General features: G+C 39.9%; 1 protein-coding gene across 1 annotated transcript in view; it reads left to right on the top strand.

The window, feature by feature from the left end:
- The window catches only part of LOC126143531 (CLIP-associating protein 1-A-like), a gene marked incomplete at its 3' end in the record, with an annotated part of 235,094 nt that overhangs the window by 171,368 nt on the left and 36,102 nt on the right, over positions 1–27,624 (top strand). The window contains 5 exon segments of the mRNA XM_049915437.1: positions 6,785–6,902; positions 14,408–14,557; positions 20,700–20,867; positions 26,574–26,737; positions 27,253–27,565. Of these exon segments, the coding sequence (XP_049771394.1) occupies positions 6,785–6,902; positions 14,408–14,557; positions 20,700–20,867; positions 26,574–26,737; positions 27,253–27,565 (913 nt within the window).

Below are 27,624 nucleotides of genomic sequence, written 5' to 3'. Positions count from 1 at the left end.
TCCTTGTTCGCTGTTTGTCTTAGTCCCTTCACTGCATGTGTTCCTGCTTTTATGCGTTTGGGCGCTGATGACCACGCTGTTTAGCGCCCGTAAACTTCAAACACCACCACACCATTAATTCGGTATGTTTTATCATGCTTCTTTCATTATTTGCTTAAAATTCTTGGTTTCTTGTTAGTAGCTGCTTTGTTCTAATTGAAATTTTCTTTTCATTTCTGTTCTCCGTATGTGTGACATCTGTTACTGATTGCTTAAATGTCTTTGCTAAATCATTGCCCCCTTTTGTCCATGACTGTATAACATTATTTTCCAAGGTGCCAAACTTGTTGCTTAACTGACTCTATTCTTCGAAAACAAAATTTCTCATAATCTACATTTCTGACCTGTTGGATTGGTCTGCTTCTTTCTAGCTATATATCGAACTAGTTTACTACCCAGCATAATACACACTGTTGTTGCCATTTGACTAACAAACTTCTGAATCAACAAGTTAAGTGTAGCTTAGTTTGTTTCCTATCTCACATAAAGCTGTGTGTGGTGCAGCACATGCCAAGAATTGCAAGGCTAGACACTTTGACACCACTGAAGCATTGCTCCACCATTTCCTCAACACTGCTCTGTTCTTTCATAAACCTGGTTTACTGGCCATGGCACCTCGTGCAACAAATTATCCTAAACTTGTTTGTAAGAAGTGGACGTGCAGTCTTGCAGAGTTAATCAAGTCTCCCACCTACATTATTTTCAAAGGTCAGGATGATGTGTTAGAGGTAAATAGAGGTAATTTTTGTAACATAAGAATTTCTGTAAGTAGACGTATGTTTTCATGCAAATTCTGTGAATCATGGTGGTGGTTTTGTTTTGAATGTGAGGAATTATTGATTTTTGACAGGACAAATGATTAACATTCAATGTATGATTTCTCAGTTGATACATTTGGATACAGAATAATTCTAATGTGTGTTTAATCCTTCAGAATTTGAAATGTTAAACGGCGACTCCAGTAGGGTTATGGTTGTCAGATGTTGTGAAGAACTGTAAACAAGTATTAAAATGTTATCAGTTAGTATAATGAGTGTGTATCATTAGTAACATGAGTAGTACCGAAGGCTAATATGCTGATTTTTTAATATTCAAGGCATTGTACTATTTAGTAATTTGTGAATGATGAACATGTAGCCATACACACCAATAGACCTCCCTCGGCATCTCTACTCCACAAGCTGCCTTATTATGTGTGGCAGAGGATATTTCTGGTTCCACTATCATTTTTCTCCCGCCCTTGTTCCATTTGTGAGTCATGATGTGAAGAACGACTGATAATAAATCTCAGTATGAGCTCTGCTTCTGCAGTTTTCTCATCACTAATATTTCAGGAGACGTCTGTTAGAGGAAGTGATATGTTGCCCTACCCTTCTTGAAATGTACGCCCTTTAATTTCATTTGTAAACCTCTCTGTTATTGCCTCTCTTGTACTGTCTGGCACTGGAGCTTGTTGAGCATCTCTGTAATGATCTTCTGATTTCTAAGTGATCTTGTGATGTAATGTGGCACACTTCATTGGCTCTTCACTCTCTCTTCTTCTAATCCAACCTGGTAAGGACGCTAGGTTGATGAGCAATGCTCAGGAATTGTCCTTGCAAGTGTTTTATAAACCATTTCTTTCATAGATGAATTAAATTTTCTTAATGGAGAGTCCAGGTTGGAATATCGACAGTATTATGAAAACGATAGATTGCTGTTGGCCATACAGATGATGTACTGATAGGCACAACAAAAAGACTTTTACACATTCAGCTTCTGCTCAAAGCCTTCTTCAGAAAAGAAAACATAAACATAAACACACACACACACACACACACACACACACATTCAAACAAGCAGACAAACCTCATGCACACATAACCTCTATCTCCATCTGCTGCAGACAGAATGCACGTGTCACAGTGAATGAAAGCAATAATTTGGAGTGGGGCGGGGAAGGGGGAGGGATAGAAAAGCTTGTGGTGGAGGAGACAATCTACTTGGTCCCGGTTTTGAAGCAGCCATTGAAATCAAACATGTTTTGTTCAGCTGCATGTCATGCCACTGGGTTGTCCACTTCCACTTTGCTCTTAGCCATAGTAGGATGGTGCCGCCTCCCCCCCCCCCCCCCAGGTCACACACACACACACACACACACACACACACACACACACACACACACACACACACACACACATTTTACCATTGTACAGGGTGTCCAGAAAGTCTGGGAACACTTTCAATTATTTATTGCACAAGTACTAAACATTGTACAGATGCCATACATATTGCATTTTGAACTGAAACTCTGAAAGTTTTTTTAGAAACATTCGATATGCAAACCATGAGTGACCCGGCAGATGTCAATTTGGTAATTGAATTCTTGCCATATCCATCTCAGCATGACATTGTCGAATGGCAGTCGCTTCCCATATTCTCTCCCAGAGCTGTGCTACATCATGTGGTAGAGGCGGTACATACAGATCTTTAATGTGTCCCCACAGAAAAAAAAAGGTCGCACGAAGTGAGATCTGGTGATCGGGGAGGCGTACACAGAAAGCTCGCTCTGCACCTGAACTCACCATGTTTGCGACTAGCACTGACTATCAGCAAATTACCAAACTACACTGTGGCGGTATACGTGAAGGAAAAGAAAAATAAAAGTTTCTCTTCAAAATGACGTGTATGACATCTGTACAATGTTTGGTTCTTATGCAGTAAATAATTGAAATTGTTCCCGGACTTTATGTACACCCCGTATATTACCTGGTGCCAAGTGTGAAAGTAATTATATTTACGAAACTTTGAAGTGAACTTGTAAGTGATGAGTAGCAGATGATTTTCTTCATAAGAGAACATTTAGAATTTTGTAACTGCATCACTTTGCCGTTTGCTAGCATATAAAAGACAAATACATAACAGTTTTAATGTGTTTATGTTACAGTTAAGTCACCGCTGCAACGTAGCAACTCACATGCAATGCATCAAGTTTCACACTTAAAATGTAATATAACCCACTTTACAATGGGATTTGTTTACCGAAACACATTGTGCATATGACAAATGAAATAAATCTGGTGAATAGCGCTGCAGTGTGTGACAAGTACTGGATAAAAAATATGAAAAGCAACATAGAAAACACTACCTGTTTATGCAATATACTATGATTGTATGCAGTTGGTTTCTAAATTTTTCATTATGTGGCATGGCAATGCACAGAAAATCAATTACTGCTATTTAATACAAAAAAAAAAAAAAAAAAAAAAAAAAGGTACCCTTATAACAAAAAATGGATTTTCTATGTGTCCATGTGTGACTTTGGTAATTCCAATGTGACATTTAAGGTTTAGTAGCAACAGTGAACAGCAGACTTGAGACAGCACTTCTATTCACCACTAAATGAGTGCAGATAAGCTCATAGTCTTTTGTGTGTGCGCACAAAAAACGCATATTCTCTAAATTAGTGCACTAAATCTGAGGTCTGCTTTGCCTTTTATTTTCAAAATTGACAAAAGTCTCAAATCTGAAATATAAATAACTTACCTGGTAAATATTTCTCACATAAAGTCCTCATGCATGGTACATCTTCTTTCGAGAATTGGTATTTTGTGATTTTGCAGCATATCTAATGAAATATTGGCTTTTGCAAAAACTTGAACATTACTTTTCCTGAAACTGTGTTTGTATTGTTTCTGTCATTAAGCACAATGTAAGCTTTCAACAATGGGTAACTGATTCTTCAAGCATAATTCATGGTGAAATAGTTCACCGGTGAACAGCCAGATGTGAATGTGCAATGGGCACAGTATTTTGACAATCAGCCTAATTGCCATCGTTGGGTGTGCTGATAGTGAACTGACTGCTTAGGGACTGGTGCGGTGCTCTTCCACATCGTGTTGACACATTGCTCTAGCCACAGTTCGTGACCAAGGATGCATCCTGGTGGAATCTCTGCTGTTGCTCCACTTTCCACCAAAATCAGTTCATTGTGAGATATCTCCTTCGTCTTCTTAATCAGTGGGTTCTCAGCTCTTACTAAAGACTGGTCAGCAGTTCCCATACCCAATCTCAATAATCCTTTAATGACACAGTTCCATAAGTTAGAAGTCTGTGTAGTATGATGATCATAATACATTCCATACGATTCCGATAGGCAATGTTCTGCAACTGCTGACTTGTTATGCTGCTGCAATGTGGTGTTCTATTAGTGTTCTCATCAACCATGTTCAGCAGTATGCATCATCTTACCTATGTACACTGATCAGCCAGAACATTATGACCGCCGACCTACTGTTGATATAAACTCATCCAGGCGATAGCAGCATCACCTGGCGCAGAATGACTGCTAGTCAGACACTTGCACGGTACAAATATTGTCAGTGATCGTACTGTCTATGTGTAGAATGGGAATGCACGCGATCTATCCAAGTTATATCCAGGGCAGATTGTGATGGCCTGGAGGCTTGGTACAAGCATTTTGAAAACTGCACGACTTGTTGAATGTTCGAGGACTGCTGTGGTAAGTTTCTTAAACACGTGGCAAAACCAAGGTGAAAACACGTCCAGGCGTCATAGGGTTTGGCGGCCACCCATCATTACAGATGTCAGACTTCGTAGGCTGGGCATACTGGTTGGTTAGTTTGGGGGTGGGACAGTAGTGCCACAGGGAAGTGTGATAGGACCGCTCTTATTTTCTATATGCATAAATGATTTGGCAGACGAGGTGAGCATCAGTCTGCTGTTTGCTGATGACACTGTGGAGTATGGGAAGGTGTCATTGTTGAGTAATTGTAGGAGGATATAAGATGAGAAAATTTATAGTTGGTGTGATGAATGGCAGCTAGTTCCAAATGTAGGAAAATGTAAGTTAATGTAGATGAGTAAGAGAAACACTCCCGTATTGTTCAGATACAGCATTAGCACTGTGCTGCTAACATGGTCACTTCAATTAAATATTTATCTGTAATGTTGCAAAGTGATATGAGATGGAATGCGGACATAAGGACTGCAGTAGAAGGCAATGGTCGATTATGATTTATTAGAAGAATTTTAGGAAAGTGTGGTTCATCTGTAAAGAAGACTGCATATAGAACAGAAGTATGACCCATACTTGGGTACTACTTGAATCTTTGGGATGCCCATTAGGTCAGATTAAAGGAAGGCATCAAAGCAATTCAGACCAGGATGCTAGATTTGTTACTGGTAGGTTCGATCAGCATGTGAATATCACAGAGAGTCCCTGGTGGGAAGACTATTTTCTTTTCACAGAATACTATCAAGAAAATGTAGAGAATCAGCATTTGGAACTGACTGCAGATTGATTCTACTGCCGCTGACGCACATTTTGTATAAGGACCATAAAGATCAGGTAAGAGAAATTAGGGCTCGTTCAGAGGCTTATAGATAGTCGTTTTTCCCTCATCACATTTAATAGTGGAACAGCTAAGGAAATGACCAGTAGCTACTCACCATATGGAGTAGGTATGTAGATGTACATCCATATTTGCATATTTGGTACCACTACACAATGCAGATAGAACCAACAAGATAGTAGAAGCAGAACTGAACTATATGCATGCATTCCAGGAAGACTTCTGGTTGGGTAGCTGACTGGAATAGGTGAATCGATAGAAATCGAATGATGTTGACATGTAGTGATTGCTTGCTAGTCGCTAACAATAACATTATGTTTAAGGCCTCGCTAAAAATAACATTATGTTTAACGCCAGTAACATTATGTTTAAGGCCACTATCTCTACAAAACCAAAGGCAAAAGGGTGAATTAATGATAGCTGAAATGTTGAGTGTAATTGAGTTTGAAATCAACTTATTTGATGATGTATTTGATACGTTTAATTGTGTTGTCTTATGGCTGAACAGTAGCAACTGCAAATTGATAGGCCATACTGGTCAACATGTTACAATTTTTATCAGTTTTCAGTTACTCCCATCCTGTTCACTTAGATACATTTTTTTACAAAGTAGCATTTATTAGGTAGTTTGCATTTTAAGCTGGAATTTGCACAGATATTAGCATTTATCACAAATGTGAATTTTTCAGGTCCATAGTTAAAGCATATTGATGTACCAGTTAAGACATTATTTGAGCATGTGAATGTATGTTTAACTTTCTTTCTTTATTACAGACATTATTATTTAATTTGTGTAATATATCCTGTGTCTACCGTAACTCGTTCTGTTTTTTTGAAAGTAAAACTAATGGTAACCCAAAGGTTGGTATGAATATTACTATTCGGGAGGATGACGGATCAATCCCGCGTCCGGCCATCCTGATTTAGGTTTTCCGTGATTTCGCTAAATCACTCCAGGCCAATGCCGGGATAGTTTCTCTGAAAGGGCACGGCCGACTTCCTTCCCCATCCTTCCCTAATTTGGTGAGACCGATGACCACGCTGTCTGGTCTCCTTCCCCAAAACAACCAACCAATGAATATTACAGCGCTTTGCTATCCATTATGATTCATTAGAGATTGTCTCCCTATTACATTTTCTACGAACAGTACTTGGTGATATGAAAAGTACAGTTGAATTTTGGTAACAACAAACCAGACTTAGTATTGTTTTCGGGAATAAGAAGTACAGAGCTTTAAAAAAGGGAATGTTTGAATGGGAAAAACAAATTTAACCGTAATATTCTTGAAATATGTGATGTGATTTATCTGTGATGTTGCATTTTTCAGTATTTATTTAAACTATACTCGTAATAGAATTTGTTCTGAACTTGGAATTTGTATTTTCTACAGAGGGAGGTCTGGACATATTGGCAATGTGAGCGATCGCCAAGGACAGTCCTGACCAGTGATGGCCCAAAAAATATTACAACAGAGTCGGGAAGCTGAGTCTGCACTAGCTGATGCCTTGGTAAGTGTCCCATTGTTATTTTGAGTGTATTGTGTCACTATTTTTTTCTTTTTTTGTGTGTACACCTGTGTAACATAAATATATGTGCTAAGTCTGACAGTAGTTCATAGACATGTAACTCTTTCTTTAGATTACATTTATAGAAATGGAGAAGGGCCAGAACATTCAGATGACTACTTGTGATCTGAATACTATGTTTACTTGTCGGTATAAAAATTTCCTTTTTGAAACATGCTGAGTAAAAATCAAAGCATAATTTTGCATGAATATTTTTTTATAAGCCTTAAGGCTACATATATTTTTTTGGCAACACATGTAACTACAAGGAAACTGAACATACAGTTTTCAGCATTATGAAAACTGGCATGAAATACACAGAAATAAAAGCAATTCATTCTCTTCGGTTTCACTCTTACTGTTCGTATTCTTGTAAGTCACAAATTTACAAAAAAATTATTTTTGAAATTGACATTTTGCAGGTAAGGTAACTTAGTATTATTGTTTTACCAAATTTCTAGAATAACTAATGAAAATGTAGAGGTAACAACTCGCCAAATAGTAGAAGCGTTAATTGTCTTTCATGCATTCTAAGAGTGTTACAGTAGAACCCTCATATATCTTAACTCATCACACACTATGACAGTTATATGTCATGTTGCATATCTTCAGGGAGAAGGAAGGTCAAAAGTGAAAGATTGAGACATGCAGTAGTACGGAAAAATGTATATAGGAGGTGCTGGCAGATACAAAGTTTGACAGTTAGTCCTCTAAAGCAGTGAACATAGTGGTGAACCTGAGAAGTTAGAGAACATTACTAAACTGGAGAAAAGAGAGAATTTTTTTTGTGTGTGTGGAGTTCTAAAATAAATGTGACTGGAAAACACTCTGAGAATGTAATGTTGATGAGACTAAAATTATATAAATAATTTGACAGGGTCCAGAAGAATAGAGGCCAGAGCGATGTAGTGAGAATGTCATGTTGATGACTAAACTAAATGATTTGACAGGGTCCAGGAAAATGGAGGTCAGAGAAATGTGGTGAGAGCTGTGCAGTTGAAATGGGAAATAACAAATATAATGTTGTTCAGATAGTTAAGGGTAAAGGAAAACCTAATTTTGAAGGGGACTGGAATTTGACAGTAGTAAAGAGTAGAGAAGGGGGAAAAAAAAAAGATGAATATGTACTGGGAAAAGGAATGAAAGAGTAAGGCACCTGGTAAAATTTTGGACAGAGCATAATTTAATCATTCTTAACACTTGGTTTAAGAATCTTAAGGTTCAAACGTAGTATGTGTTCCAAAATCCTACTGCAAATCAACATTAGTGATATGGGTCTGTAATTCACTGGATTACTCATACTCTTACTCCAGTATTGGTGTGATATTTGCAACTTTCCAGTCTGTAGGTTAGGATATTTTGGCAAGTGAGTGGTTGTATATGATTGTTAAGCATGGGGCTATTATATCAGCATACTCTAATTGGTATATAGTCTGGACTGGAGGACTTTATTAAGTGATTTAGCTTTTTTTGCTACACTGATGATATCGACATCTAAGTTACTCATGTTGGCAGGAGCTCTTGATTCGAATTCTGGAAAACTTATGTTATCTTCTTTGGTAAAGGAATTTCAGAAAACTGTATTTTAACTCCATCTTACTGGCACTGTCATTGACAACATGACCTTCACTATCATGCATTGAAGGTGTTAATAGTGTCTCGCCGCTGGTGTACCTCCAGTATGACCAGAGTCTCTCTGGATTTTCTACCACATGTCAAAACAGAGTTTTGTTGTGAAAACTATTAAAATCACCTTGCATTGAAGCTCACCCTAAATTTAAAGCTTCTGTAAAACATCACCAACCTTGGAGATTTTGCATTCTTTTAAATTTGGGATGCTTTTTTGTTGCTTGTGCAACAGTGTTGTGACCTGTTTTGTGTATTATTGGAATTTATTTCCATCTGCTATTAATTTGTATGGTGTAAATCTCTCTGTTGCTTTGATACTATTCCTTCGAATATAAGCTACATGTGGTCTACACTTTCATAGTTAGTTCATCGGGAATGGAGGCTGTCCCTTAGGAAAGCGTTGGGGCGAATTTTATCTGCTTTTTTAAATAGGTATATTTTGTGTTTATTCTTGTTAGGTTTGGGTGTTGCGGTATTCAGTCTCGCTACAACGACCTTGCATTCACTGTACCCTGAATTCATCACAATGCTCCCAGTTTGATCAGGGTTATTTGTTGCTAAGATGTCGAGTGTGTTTTCACCTCCATTCTCACTTTTAGTGGGCTCCTGAACTAATTGTTCAAAATAATTTTCGAACAAACAATTTAGTACAGTTTCGGCCGATGTTTTATATCTGCCACTGACTTCAAATATGTTATTTTGCCAACATATTGAGGCTAGACAGAAGTCACCAACAAGTATAATTGTATGAGTGGGGTACCTGTTCGAAAGAAGACTGCTTTGAACTGTTCAGCAGCTGTATCATCTGACTTTGGAGGTCAGTAAAGGAACCAATTATTAATTTATTCTAGTTGTTGAGTATAACCTCTACATATACTAACTCACAGGAACTATCTACTTCGTTGTTGTTGTTGTGGTCTTCAGTCCTGGTTTGATGCAGCTCTCCATGCTACTTTATCCTGTGCAAGCTTCTTCATCTCCCAGTACCTACTGCAGCCTACATCCTTCTGAATCTGCTTAGTGTATTCATCTCTTGGTCTCCCTCTACGATTTTTACCCTCCACGCTGCCCTCCCATTACTAAATTGGTGATCCCTTGATGCCTCAGAACATGTCCTACCAGCCGATCCCTTCTTCTGGTCAAGTTGTGCCACAAACTCCTCTTCTCCCCAATTCTATTCAGTACCTCCTCATTAGTTATGTGATCTACCCATCTAATCTTCAGCATTCTTCTGTAGCACCACATTTTGAAAGCTTCTATTCTCTTCTTGTCCAAACTTTGTTAGACTACTTCTAACAGTAACGACATGCCACCACCAACTGTATTTAAATGTATCCTCTCTGAACAACGTCAGGTCCTTTGTAATAATTTTGGCTAAATTTTTCTGTTGTTTACCTAGAACGAATTGTGCTTCAGTGCTTTCTAGCCCCTGGTTCTTTTGTTCTTTCCCAACACAACTACGACAATTTACTAATATAATACCTACGGTTCCTATGTCAACCCTTGTTCTGTGCCTGGCCATCACTCTTCAAAATTGAAACTTATTTTGTCTTTCCCTGAGGCCCTCTAACCTAAAAAATCACCCAGTCCCATCCACATGCGTGCACCCCCCCTCCTCCCCACTCAACACTTTCTGTGTTCAGTGGATCTCTGACCTGCCCACCACCCTGTGGCGCAACTCGAGGATCCTCCAGTCTACACGGTTACAGAACTGTTGGAGCCTCTGATTCAGACCCTTCACTCAGCTCTGTATCAAAGGTCTATAATTGAAGGTCCACAGTCAACCCTGTAGATACTACAAATGGTGATCTCTGCCATCATCTTGCAAGCAAGACCGGCAGTCTGTACCAGTTCTTCTAGCCACCTGAAACCAGAGAGAATCTCTTCTGATCCAAAGCAACATACATTGTTGGTACGTACATGAGCCACCACCTACATCCTGTACTTTTTGTGGCATTCAGAAGGACCCATGCCATCTCTTGGGTGACTCCGCCAAGTATGCACACAGAGTGCACACTGGATTTCTTCCCATCCTTGGTAGCCATGTCCCTAATGGGTGCCATTACATGCCTAACATTAGAGCTTCCAGTGGCTGTTGATCCTACCCTCTGCAACCTTGCAGGTTGAGAGGCTTCCTCTAGAACAGGGGAAGCAACTAAGTGTGGCTCAGGATGTGTATCAGCCGTAGATAGTGCCGTGATCCTGTTCGCCAGACAAAGCAGAGAGGTATTTTGATCAGTCTCCCCTCCCATCTCAGAAAGTGTTTCATGGCCTGTCACACCTTGGGATGACCTCCCTTCAGCCACTGGTGAGGCGTCAACCTCAGTGTGGGCAATAACACAGCAATCAACAGTAGTGGACCAGTCGAGGGACACATGGAATGTGCTCGTCTGACCTGCTGCAAGAACACAAAGACTGCCTCATTGTCATCCTAACCAATACTTCTAAGAAATTCTCAATACAGTTAAAGTCAATAAATACTGTGTGTACCAAACTACTCTGGTCCATCGCTTTCAGTATGTCATGTGCAAAATATGTTTGTTAGTTTTACATGACCAATGGTTTTCAGAATGTACGCTGGTTGGCAGATGAAGTCATTCTCTTTGAAGTACCTCATTATGTTTAAGCTCAGACTGTCCTACAGCAGATGGATGTCAATGAAACTGAACAGTAGTTTTGTGCATCACTTCTGCCGCTCATCTTGTTGATGTGCATGATGTGTGTTTTCTTCCAGCCACTGGGCACAGTCGTCATCCCCCCTCCTGCAGATTCATGATACATTATGCTTAAAAGAGGGACTGACTCAGCCACAGAATTCTTCATAGAATTTTATAAGGAATCTATTGGGTCCTGGAACTTCATTCAATAGTTAAGAAACATTTGGAAACAAGAGTTCCACATTTCTGCTTTTGGTGTACTACCCTCTATTTCAGTTCCTGTATCATCCATGAGTTCCTGGACACTAACTATGGTGCTGCTTATAACCTTTACATATGATCAGAATTGCATTGGATTTTTCAAGATTCTGTAGCGATAGTCATGGAAGTTTTCCCTCATAGGAAAACAAGGAAATGTGCTTTATTCAGCATCCGTCTGTCTGTAGCCTAACATTCTGTTTTACATCTGCTATTCAACAAATATAGATCTACATCTATGAACATAATCTGCATGATACTGTATGATGTACTTTCCATTCCACTCGCAAATAGAGCAAGGGAAAAACGACTATCTATGTGCCAAGTAGCATATGTTTCTGTAGGTTTACATAAATTGTATACCATGAAGGATCTCCTCCATCACATGCTGTTGTACTATTTGTTGCCATGAGATGTAATATACTTCCCTCATTGAGCGGGCTTCTGTAGTACTTGTTCCAAATAATTTTCAGAGAAAGCAATTAGTATTGTTTCAAAGTTTCTCTGTCATGTCAACCCCTTACAAAATTGTAATTTTCCCAACTGATTGCTGGATGATTAAAGTCTCCTGCTATGATTACTGTGTGACTGGGAAATATATGTAATACAGAGGTGAGGGGATGGTTCTGATGGGCAACAGAGCAACTCCTAAGCTTACACTCACCCTTGAATCTGACTCTTGCCCACACCATCTTGAATGCAGCGTCAGTTTTTATCTCAGTGAAATTTCTTGTCTACTGTGATGAATACACCACCTCATTTTACCACTAACCTATCCTTTCGATATACACTTTGATTTACCCTGAAACTCGTACTGCTGTGCATTAATACCTGATCACTAAGATTGTAATTGTCTTTTTCTGAGGGGGACATTTCTTCAGATCTTAGACTAAAACTTCAAGGCCTCCTATAACTATCATTATCTTAAACTGGATCAGTAATCAAATTGAAATAATAATAATAATAATAATAATAATAATAATAATAATAATAATAATAGTAGTAGTAGTAGTAGTTGTTGTAGTAGTAGTAAACAATAGCTTGTGTGCACCCTGCACCCAATCAGCAGCTTGTGTAGCAGCCTCTGATGTGTAGCACACCCCTTATCAATTTAGTAAAACTCTACAGTTCTCAATCTGCTGGCCCAAGTGTTGGAAGTCTCAGCCTAACTTGTTGCATAACCATTGAAATCTCTGGTTCAACCCTAGCACTCAGCTAAGAATCAGATGGCAGCAATCAGTTCTGAGGGCAGCACTGCATATTGTGAAAGTCATTGCAGTTCCATGAACAGGATGTGTCTTCTCACTTGTATCTGCTGGTCGCTAGAATAATCAAAGTACAACCTTGGAATTGACAAGTAATGATAGATTCAGTATTCCCTGGAAAGGAGACAGTGTCCCTAGGAGAGGATAGTGCATAAGGCACTTTGGTGAATCTTGTATGTTTCTCTCTCTCTGTCAGAAGCCAACCCAGAAAACCCCTTAAAACAGCTTCCAGTCAATTGACAGCAGTTAGAACAATTTCCATATGTTTAGAAATATTAACTGGCTGAGCCTGGGCCTGTTAATAGCATTTACTATGGGGCTGCAGTGTCTCTCTTGCAATATTTTTTTTCTGTTTAGCAAATAAATTACTTAAAATTAGGGGTGCAGCTTCACTTTTAACTTTTGGATCTGTTGCACTTCAAAAATTAGAAGTTCTGTTTAAGAACTGAAGTGTTTTCAGCCAGTATTTGATTTGTTTTATGATGATAAAGAAATTGTAATCAAATTTTCTGATTCTTTCAAGCTGTTGGAACTTTCTGTCTCAAACTTCTGTTTTGTCAAAATTATGCTCACTAATCAACCCATATAACAAGGTTTGAAAAAAGCCGACCTTTATGACTGCTACAGGCAGTATGTACTGTTATTGAGAGGAAAACTGAATGGAATGCAATTTGATATTTATAGTAGCAGAAAAAAGTATAAACATATTCAAATTACATAAGTACCTACACTCCAAGTAAGAAACTAAATGCTTCCGATAAAATCTGTAGAATGCACAACTGTAGCTTGCAGCTATTGATATACTATGAAATATGTTGTACACCTCACTCAAACTTCTAAAATTCCTCAAAACAGGTTCTTTAATTAAAATAGATGTAAACTGAAATTATGAGTGTTCAAGTTAGGATGCTACTACCAAAGTTTATAGAATGCTTAAAGTGTAGTTTACAACCAATGAATTACATATTCTGATATAAACAGTTATAGTTAGTGTGGTTAAGGCATTAACACCACGTTCGGTTTGTACCTAAAATGTTAGGCTCTTGATATTCGAAGCAAACTTATCTGCCACACGTGATCTCATCACAAAGAAAAACTAGAAGTGGGTTTAAATATATTGAAGAAGATAAAGTGGTGACTGTAAATTTATTTACTGCAACAACCTAATGAGGTTTTGGAAAGAATCCACATAATGAGGAAAGAGAGAGACCTACGTCAGACAACGTGTGTGTCTGTCATCAGGGAAACCAAACCTAAATATTTTGTGACACTCCTAAAATGAGCTGTTGTCATCTTACAGCCCTTGTCTAGTCTTGTGCGATTCCTTTCTCTTTACAAAAGTAAACAAAATGTTCAGCCGACATGGTTTTGACCCTCTCAAAAGTGATGGTGTTTGCTTGGATAAAAATGTCTAGGTTAATATCTTAGGAAGGTATATTGTGATTTTGAGAGGACCAGTAAGGACCAGTATGTGAAGGAGAGGACTTTATGGTTTGCTGTTAAGGTTTTGGAGAACCAGTAATTTGCATTACTTTCTCAGAACATTCATTGTAATTGTTGTTTTAATTGTTGTACATTTAAGTGTTAAAATACTTTATATGGCTATTCTTACATCAGCAACTTTCTTACTTCCAAACAGACATTCGACTCAGTTGATGGAAATGAAGTTGGCAGCCGAGTACCACTCAGCCGCAAGGCATATAGATCATTTGACAATCATTCAGATGACAGTGAGACATCCAGTGTGTGTTCAGAGCGATCTCTTGATTGCTACAGGAGGTCTGGTGATGTAAGTTTTATATTTTTCTGCTCGTCTTTCGTAGCATTTGAAGGAAAATGTCTGTTTCAATTGTCAGCTTTAAAGAATTATGAAGAGTAACCTTTTAGTAGTACCAGTATTTATAAAATATATTCAAAATATTCTGTACTTAATTATTGTATGAGAGTTCAGTGAGAGTGGGAAAAGGGAGAACAGGATGACTAACACAGAAAAATGATCTAAAGCTAGGAAGTGGAGTATCTCCATTGCTTTTCATTGTGATGTTGGATAATATATGTAATGTCACAAGTGACAATAGGGATAGGAGAGAGAATAATAACAAAATTGTTTGCTGAAAATTTAATGGTTCTGGGGACCAATTAGAAGGAATTGCAGAAGCAAGTATACCACCCATCTGCAGGAGACTGTACTTTAACTATGTAAAACGTAGAAACTTGGGCTTATATCACTATCTATTATCATTTTTATAGTACCACTACCCTAGAGTCAGTTGCTTCACTCTGAAAGTGGCCATTTGTCTATGGCAACCATCCTAAGTTGACTGGGGTTGCCTACACCCAAGGGTGTCAAGTTAGATTGAGTCTGTGAAATTTAAATGTATTTTATTTCAAGTATGTACACTTTGTTTTATCATGTCTTCCCCCCTTTTTTTCTTTACAATAGATGTTCTGTTCTAATAATGAAATGGTGTGTAATTTGCAAACTCAACATATATGTGATAGGTTACTTGAAGTGTACAAAAATCATTAATCTGTGACGGCTCTAAGCACTATGGGACTTACATTAATCTGTGATGAGTGTGCATGTTAAAGCTATGCAAATTTGACTGAAATTCTTTCATTTCATTATAATGAACAGGTTTCTTCTATTTTCTAATCAAAATCACTTGAATATTGTTCTTAAACAATAAAAATTTTGCTTATTTTGATGGTAACAGATTTTTCACTTTTCACTATAGGCCTACCTTTCATTTTTCAGAATAAATATGCTTCTTTAGGTAGTTGATAGTGACTGGGCCAAACATCTCACGAAATAAGCATCAAACGAAAAAAACTACAAAGAACGAAACTTGTCTAGCTTGAAGGGGGAAACCAGATGGCGCTATGGTTGGCCCGCTGCATGGTGCTGCCATAGGTAAAACGGATATCAACTGCATTTTTTTAAATAGGAGCCCCCATTTTTTATTACATATTCGTGTAAACGTAAAGAAATATGAATGTTTTAGTTGGACCACTTTTTTTAGCTTTGTGATAGATGGTGCTGTAATAGTCACAAACGTAAAAGTACTTGGTACCATGTAACATTCCGCCAATGCGGACGGTATTTGCTTCATGATACATTACCCGTGTTAAAATGGACTGTTTACCAATTGCGGAAAACGTCGATATTGTGTTGATGTATGGTTATTGTGATCAAAATGCCCAACGGGCGTGTGCTATGTATGCTGCTCGGTATCCTGGACGACATCATCGAAATGTCCTGACCGTTCGCTGGATAGTTACGTTATTTAAGGAAACAGGAAGTGTTTAGCCACATGTGAAACATCAACCACGACCTGCAACAAATGATGATGCCCAAATAGGTGTTTTAGCTGCTGTCATGGCTAATCCATACATCAGTAGCAGACAAATTGTGTGAGAATCGGGAATCTCAAAAACATTGGTGTTGAGAATGCTACATCAACATTGATTGCACCCATACCATATTTCTATACACCAGGAATTGCATGGTGATGACTTTGAACGTCGTGTACAGTTCTTCCACTGGCCACAAGAGAAATTACAGGACGATGACAGATTTTTTGCATGCGTTCTATTTAGCGACAAAGCGTCATTCACCAACAGCGGTAATGTAAACTGGCATAATATGCACTACTGAGCAACAGAAAATCCACGATGGCTATGACAAGTGGAACATCAGCGATCTTGGCGGGTTTGTGTATGGTGCGGTATTATTGGAGGAAGGATAATTGGCCCCCATTTTATCGATGGCAATCTAAATAGTGCAATGTATGCTTATTTCCTACGTAATGTTCTACCGATGTTTCTACAAGATGTTTCACTGCATGACAGATTGGCTATGTACTTCCAACATGATGGATGTCCAGCACATAGCTCATGTGCGGTTGAAGTGGTACTGAATAGCATATTTCATGACAGGTGGATTGGTCGTCGAAGCACCATACCATGGCCCGCATGTTCACCAGATCTGATGTCCCCAGATTTCTTTCTGTGGGGGAAGTTGAAGGATATTTGCTATCGTGATCCACCGACAATGCCTGACAACATGCATCAGCACATTGTCAATGCATGTGCGAACATTACGGAAGGCATACTACTCGCTGTAGAGAGGAATGTCTTTACACGTATTGCCAAATGCATTGAGGTTGACGGACATCATTTTGAACATTTATTGCATTAATGTGGTATGTACAGGTAATCACGCTGTAACAGCATGCGTTCTCAGAAATGATAAGTTCACAAAGGTACATGTATCACATTGGAACAACCGAAATAAAATGTTCAATTGTACCTATGTTCTGTATTTTAATTTAAAAAACCTACCTGTTACCAACTGTTCGTCTAAAATTGTGAGCCATATGTTTGTGACTCTTACAGCACCATCTATCACAAAGCGAAAAAAGTGGTCCAACTAAAACATTCATATTTCCTTACGTACTACACAAATATGTAATAAGAAATGGGGTTTCCTATTTAAAAAATGCAGTTTGATATCCATTTGACCTATGGCAGCGCCATCTAGCAGGCCAACCATCTGGTTTCCCCATTCAGTTTTGTTCTTTGTAGTTTTTTCATTTGACACTTATTTCGTGATATATTTGGCCCCGGTCATGGTCAATGGACCACCCTGTATATCTCTAACTTCAGGAAATTCAGTTAAATTTTTGGCCATTTATATGATTTTTTTAAAAGAACCTTTAATGTTTTCAATTTTATGTTTTTTGAATATTTTTTTTCTTATTTTTTGATTATATAACCCGTATAACTTCAGAAAGTGAGTTTTTGAGCAGCTATAAAAGTTTTCAAGTGAAGTTGTTCAGTAGATTATTTGTTATAACAGTTTTTGTCACTGGAGTGCGATCCTCCCACCCACTACCTCCATGCCCCAATGTGTCAAGCATGTTGCTCCATAAAAGTGTGTCAAGTAAGGGTTACAATAATTAAATTGATTTTTTTACTTTTTTCTGTTCTTTTTATGATACAAGGTATATATATGAGTAGAAAACTGTAGACAGTAGGGTTTAATTGTGCTCTCTACAGAAATCTAATTTGTTTTTGTTTTTGGAGTAATTGGGTCGAGGTGAGCTTCGAGGTGTGATATAGATCCAGTTTTTACCACCATAAACAGTTTGTTAACATTGTAGTTTCATCATCATTTTGACACTACTTTTTTTTATTATTTTTTGTTTATAGTATCACCTTTTCGTACTCAGTGTCACGAGACACTTAACAGGGTTGTATCTTTCATCATAATACACTACCACTACACCACCAGCAGTGTCACTGCCATTAATCATTACTGTTTTGAAGGTATTTGTAATGATCAGATTTATAACATTGAACACAATTGAATTAATTTAAATTTGTTGATCATCACACTTTTGAATAGTACTTGTGGAACTGTTGTCCCAAACATTTGATGTGCTGTCATGTGAGTAGCTGACATTCCCTTTGATGGGTGTTTATGCCTGTAAAATCTCTCTTCTTACACATCAGTCCCCTCCTCTTCTCACTGTGTAACTGCTCTTCTAGGTAATAAAGACTTTTTATATTCTCCTGCCATATATTTGCTCATTATTTGCACATAATCATGTCCCCACAAATGTACTTTGTAAGTGGTTTCCCAAATATTATGTTTGAAATTTTTATATATGGTGACTCTTTTCTTGTGAACAAGTGTTTTCTGTTGCCCTACAAGTTCTTTCTCATTAACTTTGATTTTGCTTATTTCTCATTTTGATTTCGTATTAAGCATCTAGTACTGTTGTTTAGCAATCACATCCTTTGATTTCATATATTTCCTTATTTCATTGATGACTGCCTATATTTCATCAGTAATTCGTGTCTAAGCCACCTCTGCCTTTAATGTTTCTATGCTTGCCTTACCAGTCTTTATAATTCAACTAGCTGAGTACTTGGCATTGCCTGCATACCCCATCTCTCTATCCACCTAATCCTACCCCCCTCTCTGCCCATCTACTCCTTCCTCCTATCTCTGTCCATCTGCCAGCCCCCCTCTTCTGTCCATCTCCCCCCCTCTTCTGTCCGTCTCCTCCCCCCCTTCTGTTCGTCTCCTCCCCCTCTCTTCATCCGTCTCCTCCCCCCTCTTGTGTCCGTCTCCTCCCCCCTCTTGTGTCCATCTCCTCCCCCCTCTTGTGTCCGTCTCCTCCCCCCTCTTGTGTCCATCTCCCCCCCTCTTGTGTCCGTCTCCTCCCCCTCTTCTGTCCGTCTCCTCCCCCCTCTTCTGTCCGTCTCCTCCCCCCCTCTACTGTCCGTCTCCTCACCCCTCTTCTGTCCGTCTCCTCCCCCCTCTTCTGTCTGTCTCCTCCCCCCCTCTTCAATCCGTCTCCTCCCCCCCTCTTCTGTCCGTCTCCTCCCCCCTCTTCTGTCCGTCTCCTCCCCCCTCTTCTGTCCGTCTCCTCCCCCCTCTTCTGTCCGTCTCCTCCCCCCTCTTCTGTCCGTTTCCTCCCCCCTCTTCTGTCCGCCTCCTCCCTCCCTATTCTGTCCGCCTCCTCCCCCCTCTTCTGTCCGCCTCCTCCCCCCTCTTCTGTCCGCCTCCTCCCCCCTCTTCTTTCCGCCTCCTCCCCCCACTTCTGTTCGCCTCCTCCCCCCCTCTTCTGTCTGCCTCCTCCCCCCTCTTCTGTCCGTCTCCTCCCCCCTCTTCTGTCCGTCTCCTCCCCCCTCTTCTGTCCGTCTCCTCCCCCCTCTTCTGTCCGTCTCCTCCCCCCCTCTTCTGTCCGTCTCCTCCCCCCTCTTCTGTCCGTCTCCTCCCCCGCTCTTCTGTCCGTCTCCTCCCCCACTCTTCTGTCTGTCTCCTCCCCCCCTCTTCTGTCCATCTCCTCCCCCCTTCTTCTGTCTGTGTGCCACTCCCCCCCTCTGTCTGTGTGCTCCTCCCCCCCTCTGTCTGTGTGCTCCCCCCCCCTCTGTCTGTGTGCTCCTCCCGCCCTCTGTCGGTCTGCCCCCCCCCCCCCCCTGTCTGCTTCTCTCCCATTTCATTCCATTTCTTCTTCTCCCTGTGTTTGTCTGTCTGCGTCCCCCCCTCCCCTCCCCCGTATCTCCTACTCAATATCTGTCCACCACCTCCGCTTTCCTTTCCCTGTTCATCTCCTTGTCTGCCATCTTTCTGTTCATTTCTTCTTCCCCCCTCTCTCTATACCTATATCTTCCTCCCTCAGTTTCTGTCCCTCTCCTCGTCTTTCCTTTCTCTGTCCATCCCCCCCCCCCCCCCCTTGCCCTGCCTTCCATTTTTTACATTCCCTTATCTCTGTCCATCTCCTCCACTCCTCATATCTCTCCATGGTATCACCCTCTTGTTAATAGGAGGCTGGTGGATTTTACTCCCACAGTATCTCTTTCTAGATTGTAATTAATTTGTGTACCAAATTTGGTTGAAATTGTTCCAGGGGTTTAGAATGAGCCTTTTACCTGTAGCATTGCCCACATATGCACATATTAAATATGTTTAACATATATTTAATGTAATTTACATGTATTTATACACATATTTCACTTGTATCTGTAGAGAATTTCACCCTGCAGGTCCATTTTCATGCAGCTCAATAAATAGTGTCCAAGAATTTGTCTCCCTTAACTCTCATCATCATTAATATTTTTACATTATTACCATATGTATTGTTTTACAAGTAACATGCTGAGAACATGTTTGTAGAACCATCTTCCATGGCGCACAGTTTTTTTAAATCCATTGATGATGCCACAACTTTAAGTGGCACAATTTTAAAATTTGACAAAAATAATAAAAAAGACCCATTTTGAGTATACTTGTGTAATTAATTGTCTCAAAATAAACATGAACTTAATGTGTTTCTCACTGGGACATGGAGACAAAATATTATAATGTGTTTTAACATGTTACAGTTGGTATGCTTTTTTGTTTCTTTTCCCTGTAGAACATATCGGACATCATTAACAACTGTGCCAGCACACACAGGAATGAGTGTAAGGATGGGCTGGTCTCATTACAAGCATATTTCCAAAATGAAAACAGACTGAGACGCGTTGAACTCGAATGAGTAACTGAAATTTTTACCAAAATGTTCATGGACTCCCATACAAAAGTAAGTTTAGACATATTAATATTTAACTTTGTCTTTCTTTTCAACAATAAAGGTTGATTTAAATTTTATTTTATTTAGACTTAGATTTGATGTTTTGAACAAATGTATTTTTTTTGTATCCATGTTCAATTCAAAACACTTTGTTTATACGAACTGCTTTCATTTAAGTTGTATTTATGAACTGAGTTAGATTGCATCTTGTGTGTATTGTCAGGTGACAGGAATAATGTCCCTTGACACTACCCACACTTGGAGTGCATTATGTGTGTGTGTGTGGGGGGGGGGGGGGGGGGGGGGACACTCAGCACTAGTCAGAGCCTAGGAGTTTGTAAATATTGCCATAGGGCACTGCCATAAAGATCCAATCTCATCTACAATGAGGAGCCAATCTCATTAATGTACAATGCTATTTCGAGGAAGAAAGGGATAATGATGGACCACTCACACTGTCTTCGGAAGTCATAGAATGAGTAGCAGCTGCTCTGAAAACTGAAGCGACCTCTGTAAGGATAAAAATGAGGGAGAGAGTACTGGAGATCTGGAGGAACCAACTGCTGCTATTTTGACTCCATGGTAGAGCATGCTGCTAAAACAGTAGAACTGGATAATGTTAAGGAGGGTGCACTTCAGGGACCTGTGAGAGTATTACATGCAGAAAGAATATCCCACCCAGAAGAAGCTGCTTCTCTCACTACAAGGCAGAGAGTTGAGTTGTTTTCCAGAGAAAAAACTCAGCCTTTTAGTGATACTAAAAAAGTTAAGTTTTTCGTGAAACATTTTCTGCATGAACCGAAGGATATCATTGTGTGGAGAGGCCATTTTTGAGGAAAATAGCCTAGTGCAGACATTAAAAAATCATTTGATTGGACAAAATGTTGGTAAGTGCTGGTCGTTCCCTACTGACTGTGGAATTATGACATCACATGAGGAACGATGAAAGCTCCAGTTGGAAAAGGCAGTCAGCTCAATCTTTTACATGCTGGAGCAATTGGTGGGTTTGTTCCAAATGCTTTTTTTATGCTCCACAGTTGTTTACATTAAAGAAATCGGGGGACTATCGCATATAAATGTCGGTAAAAAAAAATTTAGAGAGTGGTTCTTCCAAAAATAAGAACTCCCTGTAATATAATGCACCATACCACTTCGTGCAGATAAGTAGAGCCCCTACATGCTGCAGCATCAGGAAGAGTGACATTATGGATGGGCTAGGAAGAACTGCAAAGATTCATTTGATAGGGAAATGAAGAAGTCAGAACTGCTGCCATTCTTGAAAGAGCATAAATCACATAATACCGTTTATGAAATTGACAAAATTACTGAATACAATGGTCATATGTTCCAACTTCCACCTTAGTAATGGCGTTTCAATGCAAATAGAACTCGTGTCACCTCAGTTGAAATCATATGTTGCAGACTGAAATAAAACTCTTAAAATTAATAGATGTTGGATTTTCTGTGTGTGAAGTATTGGGCAGTATGACGATCATAAAGTGAAACAATACTGTCTAACATACGTGGTACATCTGGGAAGAGGCATGACAACAAGAAGGTGCTCTGTAACAAATAGTGGAAGAGGTTATAATAAGATTAGGGGATGATAGCAGCAGCAGTGAAGATGGTGACAATGACATAGGAGATGTGGATAATGATGACACTCTTTGAAGACTGTGGAGAGTGCCCTTTTACATAGCTGCAGGTAAGAGATGAATCTATGCATTAAAATATGCATTCAAATACTGAAACATTGTAATCTTTACTTTTCCACATCATATATTTCCAAACTTTCTCTTTATAACTACAAAGAGAGTATGTTTTGATCCTCTGAGGTTATTAGCATTTTTTCTTTCACACTTCACTAGTATGGTATTGAAACAAACCTATAATTATCTGGTGTGATATTCAGTCAGACGACTGACATGGTGTAACAACAAACAGCCGCATAGTAGCATTGGCAACATTGCCGTTGGCTGTCACAGATTTTCTTTCAGTGACCCAATTATACCTCTACAGTTCCCAAGCAGTCTTACCTCAATTTATGGTGGAGAGTACTTTGGTATCACTATAATTTGCATACTTTCATGTTCCATTTGCAAATTATGCACAAATGGATGATTATTGGTAAGCCTCTGTATGAGTTTGCATTTCTCCGCCATTCCTGGCACAGTCATTTTGCGGTGTGTGTGTGTGTGTGTGTGTGTGTGTGTGTGTGTGTGAGAGAGAGAGAGAGAGAGAGAGAGAGAGAGAGAGAGAGAGAGAGAGAAGAAAAGAAAAGAAATGACACACACATTCTTACTTTTCAAACTCATACACACACAACCATTGTCATCTCTAGGCTCTAAGGCATGATTGCAATTGGGTCTGATATGAGCATCGATCTTTGGCGAGGTTGGTTGTTAGGATACAGAAGCGATATGAGGCAGGGAGGCGAGAGAGAGCAGGGTAGTGTCTAGTGGTGGGGAAGATGCTAGTGCTGCTGCCAGTGTGGGAGCATGTGAGGACATGGTGGTGTAGAATAGTGAGCTGCTATTTGCACTGTTGCAAGTTTGCGCTGGGGGAAGGGGGGGGGGGGGGGGCAGAAAAGGAGAAAGGATTATGTAGGTGAACTGGTGGATAGAAGGCTTCATTGGGAATAAGGAAGGGGCTAGTCAGGTGGACAACAAGGACTAATGAAGGCCGAGTCCAGGGAACGAAGGAATTAGTGTTGTCGCACAGATGACAAAATGGTAGATATCGAAATAGACGACAGAGGGATAGAGAAACAATTAAAATCGCTCAAAAGAGGAAAGGCCTCTGGACCTGATGGGATACCAGTTCAATTTTACACAGAGTACGCGAAGGAACTTGCCCCCCTTCTTGCAGCGGTGTACCGTAGGTCTCTAGAAGAGCGTAGCGTTCCAAAGGATTGGAAAAGGGCACAGGTCATCCCCGTTTTCAAGAAGGGACATCGAACAGATGTGCAGAACTATAGACCTATATCTCTAACGTCGATCAGTTGTAGAATTTTGGAACACGTATTGTGTTCGAGTATAATGACTTTTCTGGAGACTAGAAATCTACTCTGTAGGAATCAGCATGGGTTTCGAAAAAGACGGTCATGTGAAACCCAGCTCGCGCTATTCGTCCACGAGACTCAGAGGGCCATAGACACGGGTTCACAGGTAGATGCCGTGTTTCTTGACTTCCGCAAGGCGTTCGATACAGTTCCCCACAGTCGTTTATTGAACAAAGTAAGAGCATATGGACTATCAGACCAATTGTGTGATTGGATTGAGGAGTTCCTAGATAACAGGACGCAGCATGTTATTCTCAATGGAGAGAAGTCTTCCGAAGTAAGAGTAATTTCAGGTGTGCCGCAGGGGAGTGTCATAGGACCGTTGCTATTCACAATATACATAAATGACCTGGTGGATGACATCGGAAGTTCACTGAGGCTTTTTGCAGATGATGCTGTGGTGTATCGAGAGGTTGTAACAATGGAAAATTGTACCGAAATGCAGGAGGATCTGCAGCGAATTGACGCATGGTGCAGGGAATGGCAACTGAATCTCAATGTAGACAAGTGTAATGTGCTGCGAATACACAGAAAGATAGATCCTTTATCATTTAGCTACAAAATAGCAGGTCAGCAACTGGAAGCAGTTAATACCATAAATTATCTGGGAGTACGCATTAGGAGTGATTTAAAATGGAATGATCATATAATGTTGATTGTCGGTAAAGCAGATGCCAGACTGAGATTCATTGGAAGAATCCTAAGGAAATGCAAGGTTACAGTACGCTTGTTCGCCCACTGCTTGAATACTGCTCAGCAGTGTGGGATCCGTACCAGATAGGGTTGATACAAGACATAGAGAAGATCCAACGGAGAGCAGCGCGCTTCGTTACAGGATCATTTAGTAATCGCGAAAGCGTTACGGAGATGATAGATAAACTCCAGTGGAAGACTCTGCAGGAGAGACGCTCAGTAGCTCGGTACGGGCTTTTGTCAAAGTTTCGAGAACATACCTTCACCGAAGAGTCAAGCAGTATATTGCTCCCTCCTACGTATATCTCGCGAAGAGACCATGAGGATAAAATCAGAGAGATTAGAGCCCACACAGAGGCATACCGACAATCCTTCTTTCCACGAACAATACGAGACTGGAATAGAAGGGAGAACCGATAGAGGTACTGAAGGTACCCTCCGCCACACACCGTCAGGTGGCTTGCGGAGTATGGATGTAGATGTAGATGTATATGGAGGGGGACTGCTCATCATTACAGAGAAACAAACAAATGAACACTCTCACCCTTCCCTACTACTGGGTTCCACCCAGAACTGGAGCTAATGAATCTGTTCTCCACCAAGATTTTGCATACTTCTTGTCACACTCTGAAGTGATAACCCCTCCCACTGTCTGATATTCCAACATGCACACAATGGACACAACATCCTTTTCTTCCCAACTCCACTCTTGCTCCCAATCCCTCTCTATCAGGCTCATATCCTTTCAATAAACTTGCATCCAAAACCTATTCCTTACATCCTCCTCCCACCACCTATTCCAGTCCTGTCACAGGCATCTCCTACCCCATCAGCAGCATGGCCACTTTTGGAAGCAGCTGTACAATCTATGAACTTAGCTGGAACCACTGTGTCACATTCTGTGTGGGTATGATCACCAACTAGCTGTCTGTCTAATTGAATGGCCACTGCCAAACTGTGGTCTAGAGACAGCTGGACCACCTAGTTGCTGAGCATGCTGTCCAACACATTGTGCTTGATCTCAGCGACTGCTTTGCAGTCTCTGACTTGTGGATTCTTCCCACCGACACCAGCTTTTATGAATTGCACACATGAGAACTCTCCGTGCAACATATCCTCCGTCGTGCCGTTGACCTTCACTAATCCCTTTCCCTGCATCTGTCTGTCCTTTTCCCAGCTCCCACTCCAGCCCTGCACACACCTTACATCCTCGCAGAACGTCTGTATAGACCTTTCCCCTTCTCTACTTTTCTCCCCCCCCCCCCTCCCCCTTTCTCCCTCCTCAAGCACAATTTCCTGATGCGGCACCTAGTAGCCCACTATCCTGTCCCTACATGCTGCCACAGGCAGCACTAACACCTTCCTCAATACGTAACGTGCTATCCCTCCCCCTCACTGCTCCACACCTCTTTTGTACCCACAACTACCTACCACAACAAATATGCAATAAGGAAAACGTGGTTCCACCATGGACAAACACAGTTTCTCTTGTCTTACTAGCCAAGCGTGTTTCGGAGTTGTTTTCCTATCTTCAGTTGGTTTTATTTATTATCTTATTATTACATATTTGTACTCACAAGTCTCTTTGGTATTTGTAGTACAGCTATAATTATTGGCTTCCATTATGTCATTTTTTGTAGATCTTGTGTTTTCGTGCTTCTGCAGGATGTCTAACTGAAGATGGACAAACTTCACTGAAACGTGGTAGTAAAACAAGAAAAATTGTGTTTGCTGAAGGCAGAACCAAATTTCTCTAATTATATATTAGGAAGCAAGTGCAGACAAAGAAAGAGATTCAACCACAAAATGATCACCACACACATTCCTTTGTCATTTATTTACTAGCTTATTGACTATTTCTTATCACTCTGTTGACAGTTTTCATTTTATCAATTATTTGTTTCTGTTCTGTGTATAATCTTTTGTACTGATATTCTCAAACTGTGCTTTGAATTTTGCAGGTCTTCAGTATGTTTCTGGATACTCTAAATGAACTAATTCTAGCACATAAAGATGATTTACATGATTGGATATACATTCTGCTTACACGTCTCATGAATAAACTTGGTGGAGATTTGCTGGGTTCAATCCAAAATAAAATACACAAGTCATTATCTATTGTAAGGTAAGTGTTATATATTTTAAATTTGCAAAATGTGTTATCTGTTCTGTGTTGAAGTAGGTATTCGGATTTGAGTTTTACATTACTACACAACTTAACAAATTCTGTTGATGTAAGACAATAGTAGCTTTCATATTTTTGCACTTTCATATTCAGAGCCAGCTGGGGAATCTTAGCAGCAGAAAACAAGAAAGAGGTGCAACTACTCATTTGAACTATGAAGGGGAGCTTTATATTGATGCCCCCCCCCCCCCCCCCCAACTGTAGCAGTACACAGTTTTATTAAATGTTTTATCTGTGTTTTTAGTCACGCGTTCTCTCCCTCCCTCCCTCCATAATCATCTACAACTATATTTAGTTTGAAAATTTTCCATTATAATATTTTTAAGATGCACATGCAAATTGCCAAAGTGGTGTCAAAGTTTTAAATCTCATTTGGCTGCGTGTGCTGCTGTTTTCTAAGTTTGCTTAATATTTCTAATAATATTGTTTTTATATTTTCTTGCTTTATCCTGTAGGGAATCATTTCCACTGGAACTCCAAATGAATGCAATTATAAGGTTCCTGGTTGATCAGACTCAAACACCCAATTCTAAATTTAAAGTAGCTGTTCTTCAATACTTGGCCCAGCTTGCATCCTATATGGATGCCTCATCCTTTAACCCAGGTGCCCGAGAAGCAGCTGCAGCTTTAGCAAAAGTAATCAGTTGGACAAATGATCAGAAATCAGCTGAAATCAGAAAAGCCGCTCAGAACGCTCTAATTGCATTATTCAACCTGAATACACCTCAGGTGACAATGATTTTGTCATCACTGTCTCCAGATTACCAGGTAAGCATACATTATCAGGAAACACTTTCACTTATACATTGTTTAATTATGTGTAGCTT

Source organism: Schistocerca cancellata, unplaced genomic scaffold (assembly GCF_023864275.1).
Source record: "Schistocerca cancellata isolate TAMUIC-IGC-003103 unplaced genomic scaffold, iqSchCanc2.1 HiC_scaffold_823, whole genome shotgun sequence".
In the NCBI taxonomy this organism is placed as follows: Eukaryota; Metazoa; Arthropoda; class Insecta; order Orthoptera; family Acrididae; genus Schistocerca; species Schistocerca cancellata.
Note: the sequence above shows the minus strand (reverse complement) of the source record. Positions and strands in the feature narration are given on the sequence as shown.